The 25,708-nt window shown below is 36.8% G+C and overlaps 5 protein-coding genes across 9 annotated transcripts; 1 reads left to right on the top strand and 4 right to left on the bottom strand.

The window, feature by feature from the left end:
- Positions 1-488: 488 nt before the first annotated feature.
- Positions 489-5,980, bottom strand: LOC104230412 (oxysterol-binding protein-related protein 1B-like). Of its 2 annotated transcripts, none has more exons than XM_009783212.2 (9): positions 5,559-5,980; positions 4,300-4,516; positions 3,251-3,690; positions 3,013-3,168; positions 2,668-2,835; positions 2,453-2,593; positions 2,030-2,251; positions 1,664-1,780; positions 489-1,279 (listed from the first exon to the last, which is right to left on the bottom strand). In XM_009783212.2, the coding sequence occupies exons 1-9, from the start codon at positions 5,937-5,939 to the stop codon at positions 1,121-1,123; spliced, it is 2,001 nt and encodes a 666-aa protein (XP_009781514.1). In that variant the 5' UTR covers positions 5,940-5,980; the 3' UTR covers positions 489-1,120. The 2 variants fall into 2 exon arrangements, with proteins under 2 accessions (XP_009781514.1, XP_070005130.1); XM_070149029.1 differs by having other exon boundaries at positions 1,664-1,777.
- Positions 5,981-7,402: 1,422 nt separating this feature from the next.
- On the top strand, positions 7,403-10,636 carry LOC104230411 (eukaryotic peptide chain release factor subunit 1-3). The gene is made up of 3 exons (XM_009783207.2): positions 7,403-7,532; positions 8,694-10,132; positions 10,260-10,636. The coding sequence occupies exon 2, from the start codon at positions 8,705-8,707 to the stop codon at positions 10,016-10,018; it is 1,314 nt and encodes a 437-aa protein (XP_009781509.1). The 5' UTR covers positions 7,403-7,532; positions 8,694-8,704; the 3' UTR covers positions 10,019-10,132; positions 10,260-10,636.
- A 2,078-nt stretch (positions 10,637-12,714) lies between these two features.
- On the bottom strand, positions 12,715-14,357 carry LOC104230410 (disease resistance protein Roq1-like). The gene is made up of 2 exons (XM_009783206.2): positions 14,089-14,357; positions 12,715-13,977 (listed from the first exon to the last, which is right to left on the bottom strand). Exons 1-2 carry the CDS (start codon positions 14,281-14,283, stop codon positions 13,393-13,395), a joined length of 780 nt encoding a protein of 259 aa, XP_009781508.2. The 5' UTR covers positions 14,284-14,357; the 3' UTR covers positions 12,715-13,392.
- Positions 14,274-17,754, bottom strand: LOC104241318 (TMV resistance protein N-like). Its single transcript, XM_070147872.1, has 3 exons — positions 17,217-17,754; positions 14,439-15,534; positions 14,274-14,363 (listed from the first exon to the last, which is right to left on the bottom strand). Exons 1-3 carry the CDS (start codon positions 17,711-17,713, stop codon positions 14,334-14,336), a joined length of 1,623 nt encoding a protein of 540 aa, XP_070003973.1. The 5' UTR covers positions 17,714-17,754; the 3' UTR covers positions 14,274-14,333.
- Positions 17,755-18,411: 657 nt separating this feature from the next.
- Positions 18,412-25,496, bottom strand: LOC104241319 (disease resistance protein Roq1-like). Of its 4 annotated transcripts, none has more exons than XM_009796263.2 (7): positions 24,821-25,496; positions 23,513-24,009; positions 21,351-22,446; positions 21,141-21,221; positions 20,731-21,006; positions 19,587-20,633; positions 18,412-19,460 (listed from the first exon to the last, which is right to left on the bottom strand). In XM_009796263.2, the coding sequence occupies exons 2-7, from the start codon at positions 23,998-24,000 to the stop codon at positions 18,978-18,980; spliced, it is 3,471 nt and encodes a 1,156-aa protein (XP_009794565.1). In that variant the 5' UTR covers positions 24,001-24,009; positions 24,821-25,496; the 3' UTR covers positions 18,412-18,977. The 4 variants fall into 4 exon arrangements, with proteins under 4 accessions (XP_009794565.1, XP_009794567.1, XP_009794566.1 ...); XM_009796265.2 differs by having other exon boundaries at positions 23,513-23,880; XM_009796264.2 differs by lacking the exon at positions 24,821-25,496 and having other exon boundaries at positions 21,351-21,487; positions 21,635-22,446; positions 23,513-24,159.
- Between the last annotated feature and the right edge of the window lie 212 nt (positions 25,497-25,708).

The raw sequence follows: 25,708 nt of genomic DNA, 5'->3' as shown, positions 1-25,708 counted from the left end.
TTTAAAAGTTGCATTTACCAAATACGCTTTATGAGTTGCGTTCTTCTTATTTAAAAGTCGCGTTCATCAAGTACGATTTATCGCATTCATATGTTAAGATTTATATTTTTTCTCTGAAATATATAAAGTATGTGTCTATATGTATCTGACTTATTTACTAGTCTGACTTTGTTTTTCTTGTGCCAGAAAGTCTATCGAAAATAACATTTCTACCTTCACAAATTAGGGGTAAGGCTGCATAAGCATTACCTTTTCTAGACCTCACTTGTAAAATTATACTGGGTCTATTATTATGGTTGTTACTGTTGTTGTGCTAATCTACTAGTATATGATTGTAGTAGGCTACTAGTATAAGGTTTTCAAAAAATTACTTTAGCAACACATTAGAAATATAAACATTTTATATGCACTCTTTGTTTTATTTTATTTAAAGAACACCATTTTTTTCACAAGATTCATCAAAACATAACCTTTGAGGAACAGTAAAGTTTGTAACACAGAAATAAAACTTGCACGTTCATATATCTTATGATCTAAAGTAAATCTTTTCAAGTTGTAGAACAAAACAATGCTTCCTTGAATTATCAAAGTAGATTTGGGGCATACACAATAGGGTGGACTTAGAAAACCTACAAGAAATATATAAGAAACTTTCTACAAAAGAAAATATAGTACAAGTAAAATAGACCCCGACCCTGGGGTAGAGAGGCTGTTTCCAAATAGACCCCCGACATTCTTCCCTTCAAGAACTTCTCACCTTGCTCTTGGGGAGACTCGAACTCACAACCTCTTAGTGGGATTATACTGGGTTGTTGTTGTTGTAGTACAAGTAAAAGGCAAAACAGCCTCTTTTTTGTCCATCTTTAACCTCCAACTCTATATCCGAGTACATTTTTCACAAGTCTATATTATACAACAACAACAATCTAGTATAATTCCACAAGTGGGGTATAGGGAAGGTAATATGTACGCAGACCTTACCCCTACCTTGAGGATAGAGAGGTTGTTTCCGATAGACCCTCGGCACAAGAAACAAGTCTATCCTATCTATTTATATTTCGTGGTTTTATCTTTCACATCCTATTCCAATTTACTTGGCCATTACTGCCAAAAAAGATGGTCAAATTTCATCTGAAACTTCACCAAAAATATATGGACATGATTCCCATTTACCAGTTTCTCTGGCTTCCCAATATCCTCCTTTATACTGATATGTATCACTACCTTTTGTCTTTGTAAACCACCTTGGTTTCCAGCCTCTTTCCTGCATCTTTGATGCCTGCATCATAATATCTTGTTATACAAACTATATCTGAAGCTTCAATATAATGTAATGGCAAATATACAGCCTCTGCCCTTAGGGTGAGCACACTGTGCGCCCTTGGTAAACCCCCATGTGCAATAGCCTGCAGACCACATAGGAGATATAAACCGCACTAGGCAAATCCTCTACGACAGGCTCAACCCAGAAGGATTTGAGGGGCGATTCGATCACAGGTCATCCGTATAGATAACCATTCTCCAAACCAACTGGGCATCCCCAAAGGGATGATTTTGAAATGTTAAATACCAATAATTTAGAACTGTTTCATGTACCAAGACTTGAAAATGAAACTAATATGTTACTCCAACTAAACTAGAGACATGAAACTAGCTACATTACCTGGCGTTGTCTCTTCTCTAGACGTAGCTTTTCTGAATTAGCAATTTCATACTCTCTATTTTCAAGATATCTTTGATCAGGTCTAAGCCTTGAATCTGTTGGAGGCAACTTTTCCTGCTGATAGAAGTAAAAGTAGCATATATAATCACCATGTGAGAGAAAAGTACAGCCAGATCTCTCTATAACAGTATCGCTATATAACAATCATTCACTATAAAAGTCATGTTTCTTTTGGAACCAGTATATGTTATCTATAACAACCAATAAAATCCCGAGGTTGTTATAGAGAAGTTTGACTGTACTATTTTTTGCATAAAGCAGAAGTATTGGTTACAGAAAAGACTATCAACTATAGTGTTTCAGTACCTCAAGATCAGGAGATAGCTCATTAAGGGTGATTGCAAAACGCGTAAAGTTATACTTTGTTTGGAATTCTGATGATTTGCGCCGCTTCCAAAGCAAATATGCCTTATCTTGTCCTAAATCCATCGATGAGCTATCCCCGTTACAGTAATACAAACTTTCATCCCATTTCCCAAACACAGTCGCCACTGTCTTTGGACTCCTATCTTGTACAACTCCATGTACCTGTAATGCAAATTTTGCATGCCTTAACTATCCTCTTAGAATAACATAATCCACTCAATGAATAGAATTGTCAATGAAAACTAAAGGAGGAATAGGTTTTATCAAAGGGCAGTGTTCGAAACAGGATTTGTTTAAGTGTCTATTACTGATAAACAAAAGAAGTAAAACATTATTGACACTGATAATGTGGAGATACTGCACCTGGTGTGGATTTCTATTCATAATGGACTGCTTCTTAAATTTAAGCTTGCAAGAGTAGTCGCCATTTCCTTCGATATGCATCATACCATAGTGTTCGCAATAGAGTTTCCCTAAAATGAGGTTGTAGATTGAAGTTGTTACCTGATAGTATAAAGTCCACAGTTCAGCAATCATTACGCGAGAAGCTATAGTTCTTGTCACTACGATACACATACCTTGCTCCACCGGAATACTTCTCCATCATCAAACTCTAAGTTAAGGACACCAACTGGATCAAGTTGAATTGATGGACCCCAAAATTTATTTTTTAAAGTAGTATCTCCCCACATTTTCCAACCACGTCCTTCACAATGGCAAGCAAGAGTCAAGGGGTGATGACTTACCTATCTCAACAGGGAAAAAGAGCACTTTATCAAACTTTAATGTCATTTTGTTGAGAAAAGAAAGCATGACATCCATCCAATATGATCATAGGGAGTCAAAATCTATGAGACCAGAAGCACAACATATAACTATCTCGAACACGAGGAAAAGGGACCATTTCCTGCTGCTAAGAGTACCTTCTCTGAGATGAAACGCAGTCCCTTGTCTGGGTAATTGGCTTCATACGTCTCGCCCAACAATGGATTGAATGGCTTGAATCTTCTACCATCCGTACAAGCATATCCAGATACAGCAAATGCTGCTACATTCAGCATCCTCATAAAGCTATTACCCTACAAAAAATTTCGAATCTTTCACTATCTCAAAAGGCCTAGGTGGAAAACATATTGTATTCTCAATGAAATGCATGCTTACTGTTTTTCCCCATTCATAAGCTTGATCAAGAAGGTAAGAATACTCAAAATCTTCAAAACATTTCTGCAGAGAAGAGAGCGGTTCGTTGAAGTACACAGGAAGACAAACTCTAGTTAGATCCTTTCCAATGTTATCTTTGATCATTGACCATAGGCTTACTCCCTTTTCCTCTTCAACTGGATTAGGCAATTTCTCTCTTCGCTTTATATACGGATAGTCACATTCAACAAATCTCATAAAAGAACTAAGACCATCTTCAGATGGATGAACCTCCTCATTCTCAGAATCAGAAGACGAGCTTTCATCATAAGGCTCGGTGCTTCTTAACGAACTAGAGGAAAGAAAATCTTTAGCATCAAAAAACAAGTTATCGGTGTGAACATCATCCTCAGTTTCCGCTTGCCTATACTGCTCTTCATATGATCCACTCGCGTTCCTTCCTGGAGATACTTGAAGAAACCAAATTACTTAGAGAACATACACCCCATATAATACAGGCTACAAGTTACTCTAAGTGAGAATCCAAAACAGAAAATGTGGACATGAAAACAAGGCCTAAATCTACTTTTAGAAAGAAAGTTAGAAAACTTAAGCCTAAGAATCAAAAATTAGACCATAAATTTATGGCTGCAAATTACATACAAAACAATTTCTCGCTTATCATTACTTAAACATCAAAACCAATTCTTAGACATTGCAGTTAAATGTATGAAGTAGCACTTGAACAACAACAACAAACCTAGTGGAATCTGGGGGAAGGTAATGTGTACGCACGACCTTACCCCTACCTTAAAAGGGTAGAGAGGTTGTTTCTGGCGGACTCGACTAAAAAAAATGAAAAAAAGAAGCAGTAGCAACAAGCTGTAACACCAGCTATCAGGTTGTAAGAACATTGAAACGAAAGAAACAACACATAGTAATAGGAATCTACAACTAAGTAGCACTTAAAACCATGAGAAAATCAAGTAAAGAACAGAATAAAGGAACAGAGAAAAAGAAAGAACAATATATTCATGGCTAGAGTTTTCCAAAAGATTCATGTTATTAACCTTTCATCTTGCTCTCTTGAGTTGCAACCTTGCAATTAGTGTTCATTCTTGGCATATGAACAAAATCATTTGTTAAATATGACTTCTTAGCTGCAACCAATCCTTCCAACCATGTTAATCTGTCCTCTTTAGTCTCTGCCCTCAAATGCAGCTTCTTCTTCCCAGCATTTATCAAAAACCGCCGTTCATCTGAACAACTTCCCATTACTGATGACACCTATACAGACAGTAGTATTAACTAAAATATCCCTCCCAAAATAAAAATTCATGTTATCAATAAAAATTTGATCTTAGCAGACAACTTTTCTCTAGTGAAACATGGCTTAAGAACATACAACTCCCTCAATACTATTTTGTATGATTCATTATATTTTATCCTTAATAACATGTTGTTCCTATGTAGTCATGCAAATATTATGACATGTTTAACAGCACAAGCTATGTATAAGTCAAACGTCTTTCATTCTTTTTTAAACTCCATGTCCAGTCAACTACGTACACCCAAAGGCGGACCAAGGATTTGCAGGTGACGGGGACACATGAGCGAACTGCTGACCTAGTGCCCCATAGACTGTTAACCTTAAGGGTTTCGAGCAAAATACATGACCGCTTTCAACATATGTACACTTATATATCCAGAATTTGCTGAAGTTAACGTGGTTCAGTGACTCCTCCTCTCCTAGCATAGGTCCGGCTCTGCGTATACCTCAATCGCAAATAAGTTGGAGCCAGCTATTCCTCAACAACCATGTTACTCTATCTGAACTCATCTCATACCAATATTATGCAAATACAAATAAAAAGTATTTGAAGTTTTCTATATTTTTCTTAGCTTCGTGCCTAGTCAAACATATAAAATGAAACAAAGGGAATGTCATCTTCTATAAAATTTCTAAAAAATAAATTAATATAGGTCAAGATTCGAGCCGTTGAAGCAGCCACTAATATTTGCATTAAGATAGGTTGTCTACATCATACCCCGTGGGGGTGCAACCCTTCCTCGAACCCTACGTGAATACGTAATGCCTTGTGCACGGGGCTGCCCTTCTAAAAATATAAATTAACATTTCAGATAATTAAAAAATTTATATCGGAATTAAGACCCAAATTAGATCTTTTGGCGGAATTAAAAAATTTATATTGTATTCCAAAAACCATCAATTTTCTTTTAGAACAAGGGCAAAAAACACAATCCAGAAAGCATAGTCTGTTTTTGCAAAAGAACATTATCATCTAATTAATCTCTATAAATAAGATACCTGGATTTGACGTAATGGTTTGCGGCCGAGGGATTTGTAAGGGGTTGATTTAGAGCTATTAATAAACCGAAATGATTTCTTCCCTATAACATTGAATCCTTTTACCATTTCTAAATTAATCACAATTTTCTTGTGTCCATGAATTTTGTAATACGAAAGCACACCATCATGTAGAACAAACCAACGGGGCCGCCACCCTTTACCAAAATTTACCCATTTGTATAGTATTCCACAAATTCCATTCCCTAGATTATCACTTTCGTTCATCGGAGCAGCCGCGTGCGGTGGACGACGACGTACTGCCGCCGTGTTTTTGTCAGCCACGGCGGTGACACAGCATAAAAGATGCATGATTTTTTGGTTACAACACAAAAGATGCATGATTTTGATGAGTAAATCTTAATGTGATCGAAATAAGAGAATTCTACGTAATCCAAGAGGAAAAAAATATGATGAATTTATCCGAAGTTATCTGCACGGGAAATTTTGCCGCGGAAATCGGCGATTTTAAATACTTGCGTGTATTTTGGGCGCTGAGAAATTATTTATCCTTTTCTCAATTTTCATTGATCATTGAATTTCTTAAAGTACTGAATACAGATCACACATAATTTTTTCGAGCAAATCACTTTTTGAAAGTGGACCTTTATTCTAATAATCTAAAGAATTGCTAAAAATATAAGGGACAAAGTGCACAAGTAGCCATTTAGGACGATATTTAAAGAATAATCGAAATTTATAAAATCTTAAAATTTAGTCGTCTCATAATTAATTTCAAATATGTTGATCTATAATTGAGAATCACAGGTTAAAGTTAAGTTATAGTCAATGCCTAACTTCAGACTATACATACAAACCTCAGACCTCAAAGTCAAAGGCGGGCTTACGTTGTATAGTGAGGGGCATCGAACCCCATAAACTTTGAGAATAACTTGGTATATACATATAAATATCTACAAGAAAGTAATATTTGACGGCTAACTTTAGAGTATACATACAAACCTCAGACCTCAAAACTAAAGGCGAGCTTATGTTAGTCATGAGGGACACCACAACCCGTAAAATTTGAGAAAAATTAATTATATACATATAAATACCTATAAGAAAATTAATATAGAAACTACGGCATCCTTAGTACTCACTAGTGCATTGGTTGGGAGGAAGTTTTGTAAGCCCTTTCTTGTGTTGTAACCAAGGTTCGAATCTCCCTAAAGCCATTATTTATGTGTATATATAATGCAAAGGCGCACATAAAATGAAAAAAGTATGAAGGCAAACTATTAAATCTAAGAAACAATATCTCAAATTTGAGTTATGCTTTTTCACAAACTTCACTAATTGATAGGATCACCTTTTTAATTTTGTTGATATTTTCATTCGCAATTTTCTTTTAATTTAATTCAATAGAATCGAATGGAAAGAAAAGATTTAATGAACTGATATAATGTCGTTATGTTTATTGGTAATTTTAAAAAATATACAACCTATTCAACTAAATTTAAATTAATCTTGAATCGATCAACTGATCAAATATACTTTCTATTATCGATCTTTATGACCGATAATAGATTTACATTGAACGTAACGGTGTACTAAAATCTTTAAATTCTGTGTTCACCTCTGCTCAAAGGTAGATTTTGTTCAAGCTCGACTTATTAAATGTGTAAAAAGAATTGCATTGTCATCATTATTCTAAGACTTCTGTCCTATATTTCATTTCTGAAAGAGGTTCTGGGGCAATTATCCCAAAATAAAAAAAGTATATAGGACCATAACAACTGAAAAAAAAAACCTAAATCACCTAAATATAATTATAAGACAATTCAGTGGAGGAAATAGAGAAGAAAAAAAATAAAAAATATCGCGTTGCCCTAGTTCTCACGATATACCCCACACCCCACCCCACCCCCTCAAATTTCTCAAAGTTGCGCCACTGTTGCCCTTTCTTTTTTCTCTCTCGCGTTCTTCTCTAAGGTATGTTCCAAAGGTATTAATTTTTTAAAATTTTATTGCGATTCAATCTGAATTTTAATGATTCAAGCTTGCGCTTACTTAAAGTTTTGTTTGTTTTAGTTATTTCATTGTATTTGATTGAATCTACTGGATTAAGCATCATTATATAGCGTTGAAAATATAGATCTATGCAATTTGCTTCTACGTTCAGTTAATTTGACTGATTTGTATTGGATCTAAATAAGAAATTGGATAATTTTTCGCAATTTGCTAAACAATTGCTAAAAGAAGCATGAAATTTTCAAAAGTTTGATCAATAAAAATTACACTTTTTATATGATAAATATTATAAAACGGCGATTTTATGCTTGTAGTATTCGCATAGTGTCTATTTGAAATTTGTAAGTGTTCGAATTTAACAATGGAGTAATATGTTTGCACTTCTGGTATTTAGAGATTGGTGCCTTGGTATATTATTATACACATATACTTGTGTTATTATGATTGGAATGTAAAAAATTGAATTTCAAAACATTTTTCACAATTTATACAACCCTGTTTTGTATTTTCTACAGTTATTATTTTAGTTTTGTGTAGATAAGATACTGTCTTTACAGAACTGTAGTTCCTATGCCTACACCTCTGAACAGAAATTGATTTTCCTGTGTCGCATTTCATAAGCTAGTAATAGCTTGGTGTGCAACTTCCGTAGATTTATTTACACTTAAATCCTTGTAAAAAGTGTACTATTAGATATTGGTGTTGGTAGAACTTGATTTGAGCTTCCACTGAATATGATATTCTTTGCCTTGTGGATTGTTGTTTACAGTCGTGTATTTATCCTTATTTTGAAGTGACATTTGATTTTATAAGACAAATCTGCATTTAACAATGCCTTGTGAGTCCTTAAGTTGATTTGATATCAAGGAGAAATATGTCTGACCCTTTGAATCCCTTTCATTAGGTTCTTTGATATATGGTAATGTAAATGCTCCTGTTTTCCAGCATAAATTATATGGTGCTGAATAGATGTTGCAGGTGTTTGGTTTGTTTTTTAATGCTTGACATTTGTTAGTCTCTAGAAGGTTGAAACTGTTGTATCTTGGTTTTTCATGTATTCTACTTGTTCAGGAGTTTGCTTATGTCTCCTATCAATCTGATGATTTTCTGTTTGAACTGCAGTTCTGTATACAATGTCGGATGGTCAGGAGAGTGATAAGAACATTGAAATATGGAAGATTAAAAAACTTATCAAGGCACTGGAAGCTGCTAGAGGCAATGGCACCAGCATGATTTCACTTATCATGCCTCCACGTGATCAAGTATCTCGTGTTACCAAGATGCTTGGAGATGAATTTGGAACAGCGTCAAACATTAAGAGCAGAGTGAATCGGCAATCTGTGCTTGGTGCAATCACATCTGCTCAGCAGAGGCTTAAACTCTACAACAAGGTTCCACCGAATGGGCTTGTCCTTTACACTGGAACAATTGTGACTGATGATGGGAAAGAGAAGAAGGTTACAATTGATTTTGAGCCCTTCAAGCCCATAAATGCATCACTCTATCTTTGTGATAACAAGTTCCACACAGAAGCTTTGAATGAACTTTTGGAATCTGATGACAAATTTGGATTTATAGTGATGGACGGCAATGGTACTCTTTTTGGGACATTGAGTGGAAACACCCGAGAGGTCCTTCATAAGTTTAGCGTTGATTTGCCCAAAAAGCACGGAAGAGGAGGACAATCAGCCTTGCGTTTCGCTCGTCTCCGAATGGAGAAACGGCACAACTATGTGAGAAAGACAGCAGAGCTTGCAACTCAATTTTATATAAATCCTGCCACCAGCCAGCCCAATGTTTCTGGCCTGATTTTAGCTGGATCTGCTGACTTTAAAACAGAGCTCAGTCAGTCTGATATGTTTGATCCTCGTCTTCAGGCAAAGATTTTAAATGTGGTTGACGTTTCTTATGGAGGGGAAAATGGTTTCAACCAAGCAATTGAGCTGTCTGCTGAGATCTTAGCCAATGTGAAGTTTATACAAGAGAAGAAATTGATAGGCAAGTACTTTGAGGAGATTAGTCAGGACACTGGGAAGTATGTCTTTGGTGTTGATGATACATTGAAAGTTCTGGAAATGGGTGCTATTGAGACGCTTATTGTGTGGGAAAATCTGGATATTACAAGGTATGTGCTGAAAAATAGCAGTTCTGGAGAAACTATCATCAAACACTTGAACAAAGAGCAGGATGCTGATCAGAGTAACTTCCGTGATCCTGCTACAAATGCCGAATTAGAGGTTCAGGACAAGTTGTCGCTGCTTGAGTGGTTTGCTAATGAGTACAGGAGATTTGGTTGCAGTCTGGAATTTGTCACTAACAAGTCACAAGAAGGATCTCAGTTTTGCCGAGGTTTTGGTGGCATTGGAGGAATTCTCCGCTATCAGCTGGATGTTCGGGCTTTTGATGAGCTCTCTGATGATGGGGAAGTTTACGAAGACTCTGACTAGCAATTACCAACCTCTCAAATACCAGTGCAGCTGTGGAGCGGGAAGCCTGCACTGGTGTCGCAAGGGCTGTCGGCCGCTCATGTTCTAAGTGAAATATTTCTAGGAGCCCTTAAGGTCAGTTGGAACAACCCATTTTGTTTGTTCTATCAGTCTCTTTTCTTCGCATGTAATGACTCAAGAAGGTCGTCAGTGGTGTATATTTATTGTTTCTAATCACTTTCTTCCTAATTGCTTTAAACAGATGGATGACCTGCATGGAGAACACAAATTGCCATCAATTTCATCGCTTGTGCAATCGTGTTCAATTCCAGAGTGATTCAGGCTGTTGAATGAAAGGAGAACAAGATCTCGCAGTGGCAGTTAGTTTCCCATTGAAGACGGAGAACCTTATCAGAAAAATTTATGCTATGCGCTTCTTGGAGGAGTGAGATGCATATGAATAAGTTTATTTTTCTTATATTAAGTGTGACTATAACTCTGCGTAAGTTAGTATATTTAATTTCGATTATTTATTCATGTCATGGGATTTTTTATGATTGGTATATGCTGAGACGATATAGACCATATAAGTACTGTATTTTTGGAATTGCTAGCACTTGTACTAGTACGGTTTTGTCATCCCGGTCCCTCTACTCTACAAAGTTTCAACCAGACACTTGAACTCATGCAAAACAGAACTTTTAAATACCTCTTACCTTTGACCGAGTACATGTGGCAACAAAAAATTGAGCTGGACAAAAGGGGTGTAATTTACACCGCCCAAAAAGAAAAAACCAAAGCAATCCCTTATTGAAAGCGTCTGTTTTTGCCATCAAAAACTTTTTTCCCTATGATTTGATTTAATTTTTGAGTTTTTCTTTTTTCAATTTCTGATGAGAAGGCCTGAATTCATGGATTTCCGAGGTTAGTATAAATAATCACTTGCTTGTTTACTTTTTGCTGTTAAGTGGAGTCAAAATAATCAATTGAAATTTATGGCTTAAATCATGAAACAAGCTGCTTCAATTTTAGTTCCCCTTCTAAAATTCGATTTCAACAATGGTGTCAGGGAAGGTGCTACTACTGGTACAAGAATCTCATATTTTCTTATGGTTTTCTTTATTTTACTTTGACTTTTCCAATTCTTTATGAGATGTTTTAAATTGTGGTGGTTGTAGTATTTTGCTAAACAAGTTGTAGACAAAAGGACTACTTGGATTTTGAGAAGTGATACTAAAAGTGAAGAAGAGGAGTGTAGTTATGGTTGTGGAGAGATTCACCGGTAACAGTGATACAATGGGGATAACAAGAACTGATTGAAAATTGTAACCAAATGTGGGTTTGGTTATGTATTTGCAGACGAAGGAGGAAGGGGTGGTGATGTCCGGAAATGGTGGGTAGAAGATTGAGAAATGAAATAGTGGAAGAGAAAGGACTGTTTGGGATTTTATTTTTTGGAAAAAAGGGGATGGGTTTGGAATTTTTATAAAAAAAAATACTATATTTTTTAATAAATAATGATGTGGCATTAATTTAGCTGAGGTAGATATGATGTGTCTTTCCTGTCAAGCGAGTGAGCAGCAGAGGTGTTTAAAATTTATATTTTGATCGATTTCAAGTATCCGGTTGAAACTTTATAGAGTAGAGGGACCGGGATGACAAAACCAAACTAGTACAAGTGTCTCCTAAGCTATTCTGCCTTTCTTCTATTTGTCTCTGGATGCACTGCTTTGAGTAGCACAAAATGACTTGAATTTTTACCTTTTGTTTTTCAGTAAGTGAATGCTCTTTCTAATGTTCACGAAGTGTTTGATGACCGAATCAGCTTAGTTGAGGCAAACTTTAAGTCTGTTTGATGAGTTGCTGCTCTATATAATTTCAGAAACAAACATACAACAACAACAACCCAATGTAATCCCACTAGTGGGGTCTGGGGAGGGTAGTGTGTACGCAGACCTTACCCCTACCCCGAAGGAGTAGAGAGACTGTTTCCGAAAGACCTTCGGCTCAATAAGACAAAAAGACAAAAGAACAAAAGAAAACAATATTAGTAACACCACAGAACAATATGAAAGAAATATATATATATATATATATATATATATATATATATATATATGAACAACATGAAATCAAGAGGCATGATACCAAGCAAAAGCAAAATAGTATCCTTACCAAACTAGTCCCCCTAAGTTATGACATAAGACAATACTCAGCTACCTCCTAGTCAACAACCTTAATACTCGACCTCCACATATTCCTATCAAGTGCCATGTCCTCGGAAATCTGAAGCATCGTCATATCCTGCCTAATCACCTCCCCCCAATACTTCTTAGGCCGCCCTCTACCTCTTCTCGAGCCCTCCACAACCAACCGTTCACACCTCCTTACCGGAGCATCTGAGCTTCTCCTCTGAACGTGCCCGAACCACCTGAGTCTTGCTTCCCGCATCTTGTCATCAATGGGAGCCACACACACCTTCTCTCGAATATCATCATTCCTAATCTTATCCATCCTACTATGCCCGCACATCCACCTCAACATCCTCATTTCTGTTACCTTCATCTTCTGGATATGTGATTTCTTAACCGGCCAACACTCAGCCCCATACATCATGGCCGGCCTAACCACCGCTTTATAGAACTTACCTTTGAGTGTCAGTGACACTCTTTCAGAAACAAACATATACAAGTTATATCAATCATGCTTTCGCAATAAAAGTGAAATTGACTAATTATAATAATCACATAAACCCGGAACTCAATCATCATAAAATATAAATATACAGAAGGGGTCTATGAAGATCTCCAGGGTATTGTTTTTCATTCTTACGGCGTTCATTAAAATCTTCATCACTAGATTGAGAGGTACTATTCTAGATCATTGATGTTATTCTCGTACACAAGACGAACCCCTAAACCTTTGATCACTGGATTCTCATTGAGGCACCAAACTCAAACTGAATCCAGTTATTAGGACTGTAAACCATCAATCCAGATATCCTAGAAAAGTATGGCTTAACTCCAGATACTTTTCTCTTCCTATTAACCCAAAAGAACCACTAATTTTGCTCAACGGACCATCAATGGCTTGTGAACCTACACCGTGTCACGGGTCCTTGGAACTTTTGGGTAAACAACAGTACGTAAAATAGGAGGAGTTATCGTATCAAAACCAGCACAAAGAGCGAACCCCATGATTTGTGTGTGTACCAATTTTTGTTCAGGGCCACTGTGATTGAAGTCCCCGAGTTCTTGTACGTAAACCACTCTGGAATATACACACCAGGGGCGTAAATACTAAATCTGCCACCAGACACCAGTCATGGATAGTTCCTGCACCATGAAAGGAATGTTATTTGCAGCTATTCACAATGCCAAGGGAAGAAGCTTGAACTACTTAAGGTTCTTTAGAAGAGAAATGGAGAACGGAATTGTTTCAACGGCTGTGTTAGTGCAGTGGAGCTCCTCTATACCAACTAAAAGTCCCAAGTCCTCTGGTAAATTTTTAAGTTTCGAACATCCGGACACACGAAGTGTTTTCAGACATTTCAACCTTAAAATACTGCTAGGAAGACTCTCAAGATGCTTGCAGTAACTTAGATTTATTGCAGTAACTCCTGATAGTTTCTCAACTGATGTTGGTAGTTCACTCAAACCAGTGGCTTCCAAATACAGTTCTGATAAACGATTCATTTTATCTTCTATTTCTGGGAATATTTTTAGCTTTGAGCAACCTGAAAGAATAAGAACCTCAAGCTTTTCCAATAAAATACTTTTTGGCAAGCTCTTCAAATTCTTGCAGTTCCTCAGATTGAGCAGGACTAGGCTTTTGAGATCTCCAACAGAAAAATTGATTTCTACCAAACTTGTGCAATCCTCAAGAATCAACCTTTCAAGATTAGGGGTACGTGAAAAATCTGGGGTCCTTATTAGCTTATGTGAATGGCTAAGGTTGATGTACTTCAATTTTTCAAGAACCTGTCACAAAGACCCAAGAAGAAAGCCTTAAATTAGTAATATTCGAATAAATACCATAATTTAATGGATCCAACCAACCATTGGAAGAGCAAAAGGTAACCTAATATGAACCTTAGAGGTATTCCAAAGTTGTATGATGCAACTATTTTTCAATTTCAAAGCAACAAGTTGTTCTCCCTGAAAGCTAATTGGCAGACTTTTTGAAGGATATTCGTGCCAATCGAGCCACCTCAATTCATCAGAAAGAAAATCAGGACCCTGGCAAACATATATATTCCGAAATTTGAGAAACCTTAGTCTTGTCATTTGCGTGAAGGCCTTGTGACTAACATTCACTTCTTCTTCACTAGTCAAGTTCAAGGATATGCCTTTGATCTTTTCAGTGCCTGATAAGGAAGGATATTAAAGGAGGATGAAAAAAGGGAAAGAGTATAAGAAGTCATATGTATGCAAATGCTTACGATGTTTCTTTCAAGTACAGGAGAAATATCTTCGTGCGTCCACAACCTACTATATATTCTTGGGTCATCAGAAGCTTCTCGACGAACAATGTGCCAGCCCATTTCTTGTATCAATCGGTGCATGAAAATGCGACCTTTTGAAATGATAATCAAAGATTTCTCCATGAGAACTTTTATGCCAATGGTAGGTCTGAAATTAAAACTCTCGAGTATTCTGGTCACTGAATCTTTCTTCTTCCCTGTAAAGAAACACGCTATGTCTAAGAATATCTTTTGCTCGATACTGTTGAGTCCAGTAAAACTTCGTTCGAGTTTCTTCAAAATTTCATTTCCTGGGATTGTTTTCAACCATTCCACTTCACTTGTCCATTCAACCAAATCTCTTCCATACAAGAAACTGCCCAGGACTTTCAGAGCCAAGGGGAGTCCTGCAGTATGCTTTATCACTTGAGCTGAAAGATCGTCAAATTCCTTAGTTGGGTGTCTCTTCTTAAAAGCATGTCGTTTAAAGAGCTGTAAACTTTCATATTCACTTAATGTTCTCATTCTGTATATCTTCTCCACCCTATGCTTAACAAGCAAGTGTTTGTCTTTGGTTGTTATTATGACTCTACTTCCGGGACCAAACCAATCACGTTCCCCAGCTAATGCATCTAACTGATCTATGCGATCAACATCATCAAGAACAAGAAGAACCTTTTTGCACGGTAGTCTTTGTTTTTGCATATTAGCTCCTTCAAATGAATCACTGATCCTTACATCTTTTATGACAAGGATCTCAGAAAGAAGTATCTCTTGCAATCGCTCTAAGCCTTGTTTTGCTGAACGCTCTCCAACTTCATGAAGAAAACATGCACCTTCAAATTGACTCCGAATATTGTCATAAATAACTCTTGCTAGAGTTGTCTTCCCCAGTCCGCTCATTCCCAATATTCCAAGGAAGCGAACTTCACCAGACCCGACCTGAAGCATTTTATACACTTTTTGCATGTGTGACTCCATTCCAACAAGATTTTCAGCATTGCTGGATTGTCTCTGCCCACCCAATTTGGCCATTATATCTTCCACAATTTGCTCTATAACTCTAGCTTCATGCCTGAATACCACAAAGAACGTCTCAAGATTCTGTTTTATCGCATAGTGAAGCTTCATTTATCAAAAAATACAATGCAGTGGTTTAAAAAAAGTTCTCTAAATAGTATTACCAAAACTCATCCTTTTAATGAACTCCTAATTTACTGGAAGCTGTTAAGACTGTACTGATGTGGCCGGGTTCTTTACTTTATATACTTTATGTGTTGCGAATCAAGCTTAACAGTGATGGAAGTTCATACATAGCCATTATATCTTCCACAATTTGCTTTATAACTTTAGCTTCATGCCTGCATACCACATGTCTCAAAATTCTATTTTGTGGCATAGCAAATACTTCATTTATAAAAAGTGGTTTTTCTTTTGACCTACAAGGATAAGTAACTCTCAGACAACTATTTTCTTAAATTTCAATCAAATTGGATTTTCTCTCTCCCAACTAGATTTAACAACAACAACAACCCAGTAAAATCCCACAAGTGGGGTCTGAGGAAGGTAGTGTGTACGCAGACCTTACCCCTACCCTGAAGGGGTAGAGCGGCTGTTTCTGAAAGACCCTCGGCTCAAGATAATTAAAAGACAAAAGGAGAGAATATCAGATTCACCACGGAGATCATAGGAAAAATAAGAACATAAAATGCAGAAGAAAAATGCAAAGCAAAAACGGTGGCTAATAAATTGATCCAACATCGAAAAAGAAAATAGTAAGACACGACATTGCCCCTAGCTCTCTTAGACAAAACCCTATCGGACTAGGCTCACAAAGGTACAAAGTAACGCAAGACTCAACTACCTCCTAGCCTACAACCGTAATACTCGACCTCCACAACTTCCTATCAAGTGTCATGTCCTCGGAAATCTGAAGTCACGCCATATCCTGCCTGATCACCTCTCCCCAATACTTCTTAGGTCGCCCTCTACCTCTTCTCGTGCCTTCCATAACCAGCCGCTCACACCTCTTTACTGGAGCATCTGGGCTTCTCCTCTGTACATGCCCGAACTATCTGATCCTCGCTTCTCGCATCCTGTCATCAATAGGAGCCACGTGCACCTTCTCCCGAATATCATCATTCCTAATCTTATCCATCCTAGTGTGCCCGCACATCCACCTCAACATCCTCATTTCTGCTACTTTCATTTTTTGAATATGTGAGTTCTTAACAAGCCAACACTCAGCCCCATACATCATAGCCGGTCTAACCACCGCTTTGTAGAACTTACCTTTGAGTATCGTTGGCACTCTCTTGTCACACAAGACTCCAGATGCTAACCTCCACTTCATCCATCCTACCCAATACGGTATGTGACATCCTCGTCGATCTCCCCTCCCCTATGGATAACCGAACAAAGGTACTTGAAGCTGCCTCTACTTGGGATAACCTGTGACTCAAGCCTCACATCAACGTCCACTTACCCCGGCTCAGCGTTGAACTTACACTCAAGATATTCGGTGTTCGTTCTGCTTAGCTTGAAACCCTTAGACTCAAGAGTCTGTCTCCAAACTTCCAATCTCTCATTAACACCTGCTCGTGACTCATCAATCAGAACAAAGAATTCAACTAGATCTAAATGAAGTATAATTTCAAGCCCAACAAAATGTACAACATAGTGCAAAGTAGAAACAGACAAAGAATTTAGAGAGTAAATGAACAATTATTGCGATGAGATTGATTTCGTGATACTCACGCATTGGCAGTATTTGGCAAATCCCAGCCAGATAAATTAGCAGCTTCCACCAATGCTGCCCTCCATTTTTGCAACTTGAAACAACCACGGGCTTCATGACTGCTAAATGCTTCTCCAAAGCTTGACTTTTGTTTCCTCACTGTTGATGGATCTACATCGTAGAAGACCGGAAGGACAATTTGTCCTTTTTGTTTGTTGCATTCCATGATCTTCATTAGTTCATCTAAACACCATGTTGAATTAGCATAGTTTTTGGAAAAGATGATCAAAGCTATACGCGACTCTTCAATTGCTCTCGTAAGATCAGGTGAAATGGACTTGCCTCTCTCCAGTTTTTCATCATCTTTGAATGTATGAATACCCTTTTGCTGCAGAGCAACGTAGAGATGGTCAACAAAAGTTTTACGTACATCTTCACCTCTAAAACTTAAGAAAACATCATAACTCCACCGAAACGTCTGAGCAGAGGAGAAACAAGAAGAACTCTTCTGCATCATTTTGTTCCTGGGCTCAGAAAGTAAATGACAAACTAACCCCTTGAATATCAAAATGCTACTTACTACTACTTAGCACTCTGATTAATATCCAATTAATTAACAACAACTTGTATTTATATATAGTTATTGATAATGACAAAACGCGTGCATAAAGCTCAATATTATCCTAATAAGTAAACGTTTAAACTATTGTAGATAGTGATCATCCTCCAGGAAATTAAGTTTATTAAAGAAAAAAACTGAGAAAGCCAGTCAACCCAACCAGCAATAAATCAATTTTTAAAACAAGCTGCTGCAATTTAAGTGCATGAATATTCTACTAACAGCTAACCATTTGGCAGTGGTTGAGCAGAGCAACCAATGAAAGTCTTGCTTTCATACAATATTCTTTTATACTTCTTCATTTTGTAATAATTGAGCCCCCAATTTTCCATTAATGTTGCTATGGAACATAGGATTATTACTGCAAGTCTTTTAAGAATGTGTCAAATTTTGTTTGGTGTTCTCTATTTCGTCAAACAATTAAGTCACTCAAGTCTTGATTTGGTAGTTACCAAGTCAAGACAGATGGTGAGATCAAGATTATTTTACTAACTAAATCAATAAAGATAAAGTTTAAGCAGAAACCACCCTTTTGATACGTGTTTGTCCAAATCTTGTTATCATATTTTGTCTTTCTATTTATTGAAGGAAAGGACAACATGTTTACAATAATTGGGTTTTCACTCTTTTAGAACAAAATTATAAATCTCTCATATTTCGCTAGTCCCTTTTCTTGGAGAAAAAGGTTTGGACTTCTATAAATTGATCATCATTCCTTCTCATTCAACAACATCCACAATGTAGCCATAAGGAGTTTGAGAATCTTGTTTAGGAGGAGAACTTTTCGAGACAAGTGTTAGTGTGTCACTTGTGTTTGCCTCTTCGTGAGGTTGTTCTCTTGATATTTTGTATTCTCTTTTATATAGTAGATTGCTCATCTCTGCCGCGAACATAGGTCAATTGACCGAATCACGTTATATGTTTTTGGCTCTTTTGGTATATTTCTCTTTTGTTGTCTGATTTATCGTCATTCAAGGTTTGCATTACTAGATTCTGCATGATACCTGGTTATTTCGATCCTAACAAAGGTCACTTATTTATAAAATACACAGAAGGGGCTAACGCCTGAGGAGGCCTCAAAAGTATGATATATACAATTCCTTCATAAAGTTCTCTTGAAAATATTCATTACTTGTTTCTCCAAGTGAATCTCTCTACTTGCTCATGCTTCAATAATATCGTCCAAGTACACAAGACGCGTTCCCCAAGCTTTGCTGTCGAATTGTACTGTAGAATAAGCCACAATTTCTATCCAGTCGTTGGGACTGTAAACCTCGTTATTGTAAGGTTGCAGAAAACGACGAGATGGTACGTAGGCAAGGAGAGTGTGCTCTGAGTTCCGAATTGACATATCACCTCCTTTTATGCCAATAATGCTACGTATATCGCCTTCCTTACCATCATATGTTTTGAATTTAAGGTTAACTGGAAATCCAAGTGATGGTTGTAGGTAACCATCATATAGACCGCACCATTCCATACGTTCAAAAACAATACAGAAAGCAAAACCCCAGAGGTTATCAGTGTACCAATTATTGGCAAGAGTCAGTGTAACATTTTCCCCAAAGTTCTTGTATGTAAACCACATAGGAATCTGCGATCCAGGGATGCAAATGCTGAGATCATTTCGTAGCACGTATAGTCCCTGCTCGATCAAAGGAATGACGTTATTAGCCAGCCAATCAACACACACAAATCCTTCTTTATATTGGGGACAAAATAAAGAAAAGTGACTTTGTTACACAATTTCAGTTCGTAAAAAGTTACTTACCTTGAGCATGTTGCTCCATAATGCATCAACCATGTCAGTATCATGAAGCTGATGACATTGGCTAAGTGAAAGTCGGCGCAATGTTGGATATTTTGCTAATTGATGGATACTCTTCAAAGATATACACTCATCAGCATGCACCTCTTCTATAGCTCGAGGAAGCTCTGGGAAATGTTCAAGCCTACTACAGCCAACCAATTGAAGAACCTTTAGTCGAGTCAGACCACTGATGCTTGAAGCTGAGATATTAGTAAATGTGTTACCACCAAGATTCAATTCCGCCAAAGATGGTAAGAACCCAAGATTACATAGGATGCCTCCATCTGAAATGCTGCAGCCACCTATATCCAGCATTGTCAATGAACAAAGACCTGATAAATTAGAGAAAACTAGTCCCATAGATTCTCTTGAGATTGAACTCCTTACGTGCAAACCTAAAGCATTACATTGACGGAGAGATAAGTGCTTAAGGTTCTTTAGAAGGGAAATGGTGGAGGGTATCATTTGGATCGGTGTGTCATCACAATGGAGCCCCTCCAAACTGACTAAAGAACCCAAGTCATCTGGTAAACTTTTAAGTTTTGAGCATTTGGACACATTAAGTTCTTTAAGATATTTCAACCTAACAATACTATTTGGAAGACTCTCAAGATTCTTGCATGAGCTTAGATTTATCACTTTAACTCCTGATAGTTTCTCAACTGATGCGGGTAGTTCACTAAAAGCAGTCGCTTCCAAATATAGTTCTGATAAACGATTCATTTCCTCTTCTATTTCTGGGAATACTTTTAGCTTTGAGCAGCCTGATAGAATAAGAACGTCAAGATTTTCCAATTGAATACTCTTTGGCAGGGTCTTTAAATTGATGCAGTTCTTCAACTTGAGCAAGACTAGCTTTTTGAGATCTCCAACAGAAAAATTGATTTCTACCAAACTTGTGCACTCTTCAAGAACCAACCTTTCAAGATTAGGGGTACCCGAAAAATCTGGAGTCCTTATTAGCTTATGTGAATGGCTAAGGTTGATGTACTTCAGTTGTCCTAGAACCTGTCACCACGAGAAAAAAAGCCTTTAGTAATTTGAACAAACATTTTAATCGATCCAACCAACCTATAAGAAAAGCAATGGGTAAGTTAATATAAACCTTGGAGCCTTTCCAAAGTTGTATGATGCGACTATTTTTTAACTTCAAACTAACGAGTCGTTCTCCCTGAAAGCTAATTGGAAGACTTTTTGAAGGATATCCGTGCCAAGAAAGCCAGCTCAACTCACTAGGAAGAATATCAGGACTCTGAGAAACATATGCATTCTTGATTTTGAGAAACCTCAGTCTGGTCATCGGCATGAAGGCTGTTGCACTAACATTCACTTCTTTGACATTGGTCAAGTTTAATGGTATCCCTTTGATCTTCTCTGTGCCCTAATTAGCGAGCATAAATTGGATTAAAAAAGGAGAAAAAGTAAGGCAATTAGTTGATATTTATAAAGTTACAGGCCATATTTATTGCTTGCACTAATTAGGTTGAAGCCATGTATATTTTTGCAAATACTTACCAAATTTCTTTCAAGTGCATGAGAAATATCTGTGAGCATCTTTCTCAAGTTCAGAGATATGCCTTCGATCTTTTCTGTGCCCTAATTAGCGACAGCGAAGATGGATAAAAAGGAGAAGAACAAAATGAGAAAAAAGTAATATGAAGGCTATATATTAAGCTACACTATTACATATAAACAATAGTAACAGATATTTCTGCACGTACATACCATATTTCTTGCAAGTACATGAGAAATATCTTCAGACTTCCATAACCTACTATATCTTCTTGGATAATCGAAAGCTTCTCGACGAACAATGTGCCATCCCATTTCTTGTATCAATTGGTGCATTAAAATCCTACCTTCTGAAATAGTAATCAAAGATTTCTCCATAAGAACTTTTATGCCAATAATAGGGCTAAAATTAAAACTCTCAAGAACTCTAGTCACTGAATCTTTCTTTTTCCCTGTAAAGAAACACGCAATGTCTAAGAATATCTTTTGATCGATACTTTTGAGTCCAGTGAAACTTGGTTCGAGTTTCCTCAAAATTTCATCTTCCGGGATTTGTTTCAATCGTTCCACTTCACTTCTCCATTCAGCCAAATCTCTTCCATACAAGAAACTGCCCAGGACCTTCAGAGCCAAGGGGAGTCCAGCAGTATACTTTATCACTTGAGCTGAGAGATCCTCAAATTTCTTGGTAGGATGGTTCTTCTTGAAAGCATATTGTTTAAATAGTTCTAGACTTTCATCGTCACTTAATGTTCTCATTTTGTATATCTTTTCCACATCATGCTTAACAAGCAAGTGTTTGTCTTTAGTTGTTATGATGATTCTACTTCCAGAACCAAACCATTCACGCTTCTGAGCTAAAACCTCTAACTGATCTATGTGATCAACATCATCAAGAACAAGAAGAACCTTTTTGTACCGTAATCTATGTCTATGCATATTAACTCCTTCAAATAAATTGTTGATCCTTAGATCTTTTATGACAAGGATCTTGGAAAGAAGTATCTCTTGCAATCGCGCTAGGCCTTGTTTTTCTGAACGGTCTCTAACCTCATGAAGAAAACAAGCACCCTCAAATTGACTTGAAATGTTATCATAAATGACTCTCGCTAAAGTTGTCTTTCCCACTCCGCTCATTCCAAATATTCCAACGAAGTGAACTCCTCCAAAACCGATGCCAAGCATTTTATACACTTTCTGCATTTGTGACTCCATTCCAACAAGATTTTCAGCATTGATTGCATGCCTCTGACCACCCAATTTAGCCAGTATATCTTCCACAATTTGCTTTATGACTTTAGCTTCATGCCTAAACACCACAAAGAACGTTAAAAACTCTGTTTTGTGGCGTAGTAAAAACTTCATGTATCAAAAATACTTTTGTTTGTGCAATATAGTGGTTTAAGAATAGTTCTCAAATTATTACTAAAACCAGTCCTTTTTAATGAACTTCTGATTTCCTGGAAGCTGTTAAGACAGTACTGGCTATTATTTGATATTACTTATCCTTTATCTCTCCATTTTCTCTCTTCCATCTTTCTTCCTTCCTTGCTTCCCTCTTCTTCTTCTTGCCCTTCCTGAGCCGTGGGTCTATTGAAAAGAGCCTCTCTACCTGCATTAAGTAGGGGTAAGGTCTGCGTACAGACTACCCTCCCCAGACCCCACATGTTGGGATCAAAATGGGTTTGTTGTTGTTGTTAAGACAGTACTGCAGTTGGTTGTTTATGTAGTATACTTTATGTGTTGCGAGTCAAGCTTAACAGTGATGAAAGTTGGATACATGGGCAATGTGGAGGAGGAGAATTAATCAGGGACACCCAGGAAATCACTATCTTTGCCTAATCTATTCCACTGGAAACTAGTAATATGGCAGAAGCTGCAGCTATGCTTTTTGGCCCTAACTGGTGTGCCAACAGCGGAATAGAATCACTTGGGCAGAAACTGAATCTATACTCCTCAACAAATACGAGTAGTCTCTTCTCAATGAACATGTACAAAGCTTGAAATGCCAAACTCAAATTGTAACTTTTTGCACATAGTTTATTTTTAAAATATGGTATACTTTATTTCCTGTAATTTTTTCGGAATGAGATGAGGCATAAATATAGAGATCATTATGAATTGTGAAATTCAACATGGAGGGAGGGTAATAGCCAAAAAAATCTTCTGAGGTCCACATAAAAGTTATGGTGCCTAATGTGTATTTTTGTTATTTTATCATAAACAAAATGAAGAAAGAAAATTAACATATATAATGGAGTCCAAAAGCAAATTTTCCTAGTGTTGTGGCCCCTGCGATGCAAAATAGAAACGAACCAAGAATTTAGAGTGTAGATGAACAGTTATCGCGATGAGATTGGTTTCATGATACTTACGCATTAGCAGTATTTGGCAAATCGCAGCCAGATAAATTAGCAGCTTCCTCCAATGCCGCCCTCCATTTTTGCAACTTGAAACAGCCATGGGCTTCATGACTGCTAAATGCTTCTCCAAAGCTTGACTTTTGTTTCCTCACTGTTGATGGATCTACATCGTAGAAGACCGGAAACACAATTTGTCCATTCAAGTTCTTGCATTCCATGATCTTCACTAATTCATCTAAGCACCATATCGAATTAGCATAGTTTCTGGAGAATATAATCAAAGCTATGCGCGACTCTTCAATTGCTCTCATAAGATCAGGTGAAATGGACTTGCCTTTCTCTAGATTCTCATCATCTTTGAAGGTATGAATACCCTTTTGCTGTAGAGCAACATAGAGATGGTCAACAAATGTTTTGCGTACGTCCTCACCTCTAAAACTTAAGAAAACATCATAACTCCACCGAAAAGTATGGGCAGAGGAAGAGCTCTTCTGCGTCATTTTGGTGGGCTGAGAAAGTAAATGATCAAATTAAACACTTGGCTATATATGAATGTTTTTGCTTCAAAGAAGAAGCTGGAGATCGAAGAGGATAAACAAAGCTAGCTAGCTCTATCAGAATGCTTACTTAATTGTACTATGCTTAATATATATATATAGTACAATTAAAAGGGTGTGGCATAAAGCTTAATATACTAATTGAAAGTCCAGCAAATTATTGTAGATCGTCAGCTTCCAGGAAATTAAGAAAAAAAGTCACTTTTTTAAAGCAAGCTCTACATGAATTTAGCACATGACGACAATCTGCGATTATGAAGTTTAGGAATTTATTAAAGGGTGTTCAAGGTTTAATATATATATTTACAAAAAGTAATTTTTACCTAGTATATAATTTTTTGATAAAAGATATTCAACACCCTTCACCCTGTGTGGCTGCGCTAGTGCATTAGAGTATTAAACATATTACACGTATCCCTTGAAGTAATAAAGGATTCAGATTTATTTGCAAAATCAACCATTTTAACTACGGTCAACAATTAATTATTAATCTCTTCTCCACCACAATCCCCTTTCTCCTCCTGACCTTGAGTAATTTCAGAAGAGCAACTGTTTATGCGCTCAGGTTATATAGGAAACTTTGCAGATCCAAAAATGCAGAAAAACAAGATTTTCTCCTTTTTAATTAATAGGCTAGAATGAGTGAAAGAAGACGAGTTAGAACCTATTTACCATTAGAGACTGATATTGCTTAGCCATAACCACTACAAGTAGTATAAAATTTGTATAAGAAACACCATTGAATAAGCTTCAATTTGTGCACCTGCTACATGGAACGGTTTTAGTTCTGTAAAGGCTACGGGAGGTTGCCATTGACGATATAGAGCCGCCATGGAAGCAGACTTCAGCATAAAATTTGATCAAACACTTCAAATTTTTCATCTTGATATACCTCTTCATCGAGGAACCCTCTACCTCTGGTTTGAGTTCACTTGGTGTTGTTTTTTTTTTTGTTTTTTTTTTTTGGGGGGGTGTTGGAGTTCTCAATGTTTTTGATAGATCCTGTTTGGCCAAGAAAATCACCTTATTTGAAAAATAATTTTTTCCATGCTTTGTGTTTGGCTATTTGTAATTAATTTAAAAAATATTTTTGAACACTAATTATTGTTTGGCCAATCTTATAAAACATAATTCTCAGTGTATCTTTTTCTTTCTTAATAGTGTTTTCAAAATAAAAAGCTACTTTTTTCTTTTCAAAAACTGATTTTACTTCTCTGCTCAAAAATATTTTTTTCCTTCCAAAAAATTGATTAAACGCCTTAATTTGAAGAAAAAAAATAGTTTGGACTTAAAAAAGCACTTTTAGGGAAGAAGAGCGGAGCCAAACTAGTTTGTAGAAGGGATGGTAAAAAGGAGTTAATTGTTGACCATGGTTAAAATTGTTGGATTAACAAACAAATCTGTACCCTCTCCATTATATTATTGGGGCATTGATGCCCAACTGGAGAAACTGGATGCCTACGTTAGTGATATAGCAACAATGGAGTATTTAATAAACGACTGATTAGCACATGAATAACCAATAAAACAAAAAAGAAAATGAAAAAAAATTAGTGTTCTTTAGTAAATTTGTATTTAGATTTACTTAATCTGAATTATTGGTCCCTCCTTTTGACTGTTGTCTTCTCACCTTTTGTTTTCTAATGATAAA

This window comes from Nicotiana sylvestris, chromosome 6 (genome assembly GCF_000393655.2).
Source record: "Nicotiana sylvestris chromosome 6, ASM39365v2, whole genome shotgun sequence".
Taxonomy (NCBI): Eukaryota; Viridiplantae; Streptophyta; class Magnoliopsida; order Solanales; family Solanaceae; genus Nicotiana; species Nicotiana sylvestris.
The sequence above is the reverse complement of the archived record's forward strand: the minus strand, read 5'-3'. Positions and strand labels throughout refer to the sequence as shown.

Excerpts from the sequence above, each read along its gene's own strand:
- LOC104230412 (XM_009783212.2), bottom strand. The coding sequence starts at position 5,939 with ATGCATCTTTTGTGTTGTAACCAAAAAATCATGCATCTTTTATGCTGT. Across the intron at positions 2,594-2,667 it reads AAGTATTCCGGTGGAGCAAG|GTAACAACTTCAATCTACAA; the intron begins GTATGTGTATCG and ends TTATACTATCAG. Across the intron at positions 1,280-1,663 it reads TAGAGAAGAGACAACGCCAG|GCATCAAAGATGCAGGAAAG; the intron begins GTAATGTAGCTA and ends ATTATGATGCAG.
- LOC104230411 (XM_009783207.2), top strand. The coding sequence starts at position 8,705 with ATGTCGGATGGTCAGGAGAGTGATAAGAACATTGAAATATGGAAGATT.
- LOC104230410 (XM_009783206.2), bottom strand. The coding sequence starts at position 14,283 with ATGACAAGACTAAGGTTTCTCAAATTTCGGAATATATATGTTTGCCAG. Across the intron at positions 13,978-14,088 it reads AACTTTGGAATACCTCTAAG|GTTCTTGAAAAATTGAAGTA; the intron begins GTTCATATTAGG and ends TCTTTGTGACAG.
- LOC104241318 (XM_070147872.1), bottom strand. The coding sequence starts at position 17,713 with ATGATGCAGAAGAGTTCTTCTTGTTTCTCCTCTGCTCAGACGTTTCGG. Across the intron at positions 15,535-17,216 it reads TTGCCAAATACTGCCAATGC|GCATGAAGCTAGAGTTATAG; the intron begins GTGAGTATCACG and ends TGTGGTATTCAG. Across the intron at positions 14,364-14,438 it reads CTGTACTTGAAAGAAACATC|GCACTGAAAAGATCAAAGGC; the intron begins GTAAGCATTTGC and ends CTTCCTTATCAG.
- LOC104241319 (XM_009796263.2), bottom strand. The coding sequence starts at position 24,000 with ATGACGCAGAAGAGCTCTTCCTCTGCCCATACTTTTCGGTGGAGTTAT. Across the intron at positions 21,222-21,350 it reads ATGTACTTGCAAGAAATATG|GGCACAGAAAAGATCGAAGG; the intron begins GTATGTACGTGC and ends GTCGCTAATTAG. Across the intron at positions 20,634-20,730 it reads AACTTTGGAAAGGCTCCAAG|GTTCTAGGACAACTGAAGTA; the intron begins GTTTATATTAAC and ends TCGTGGTGACAG.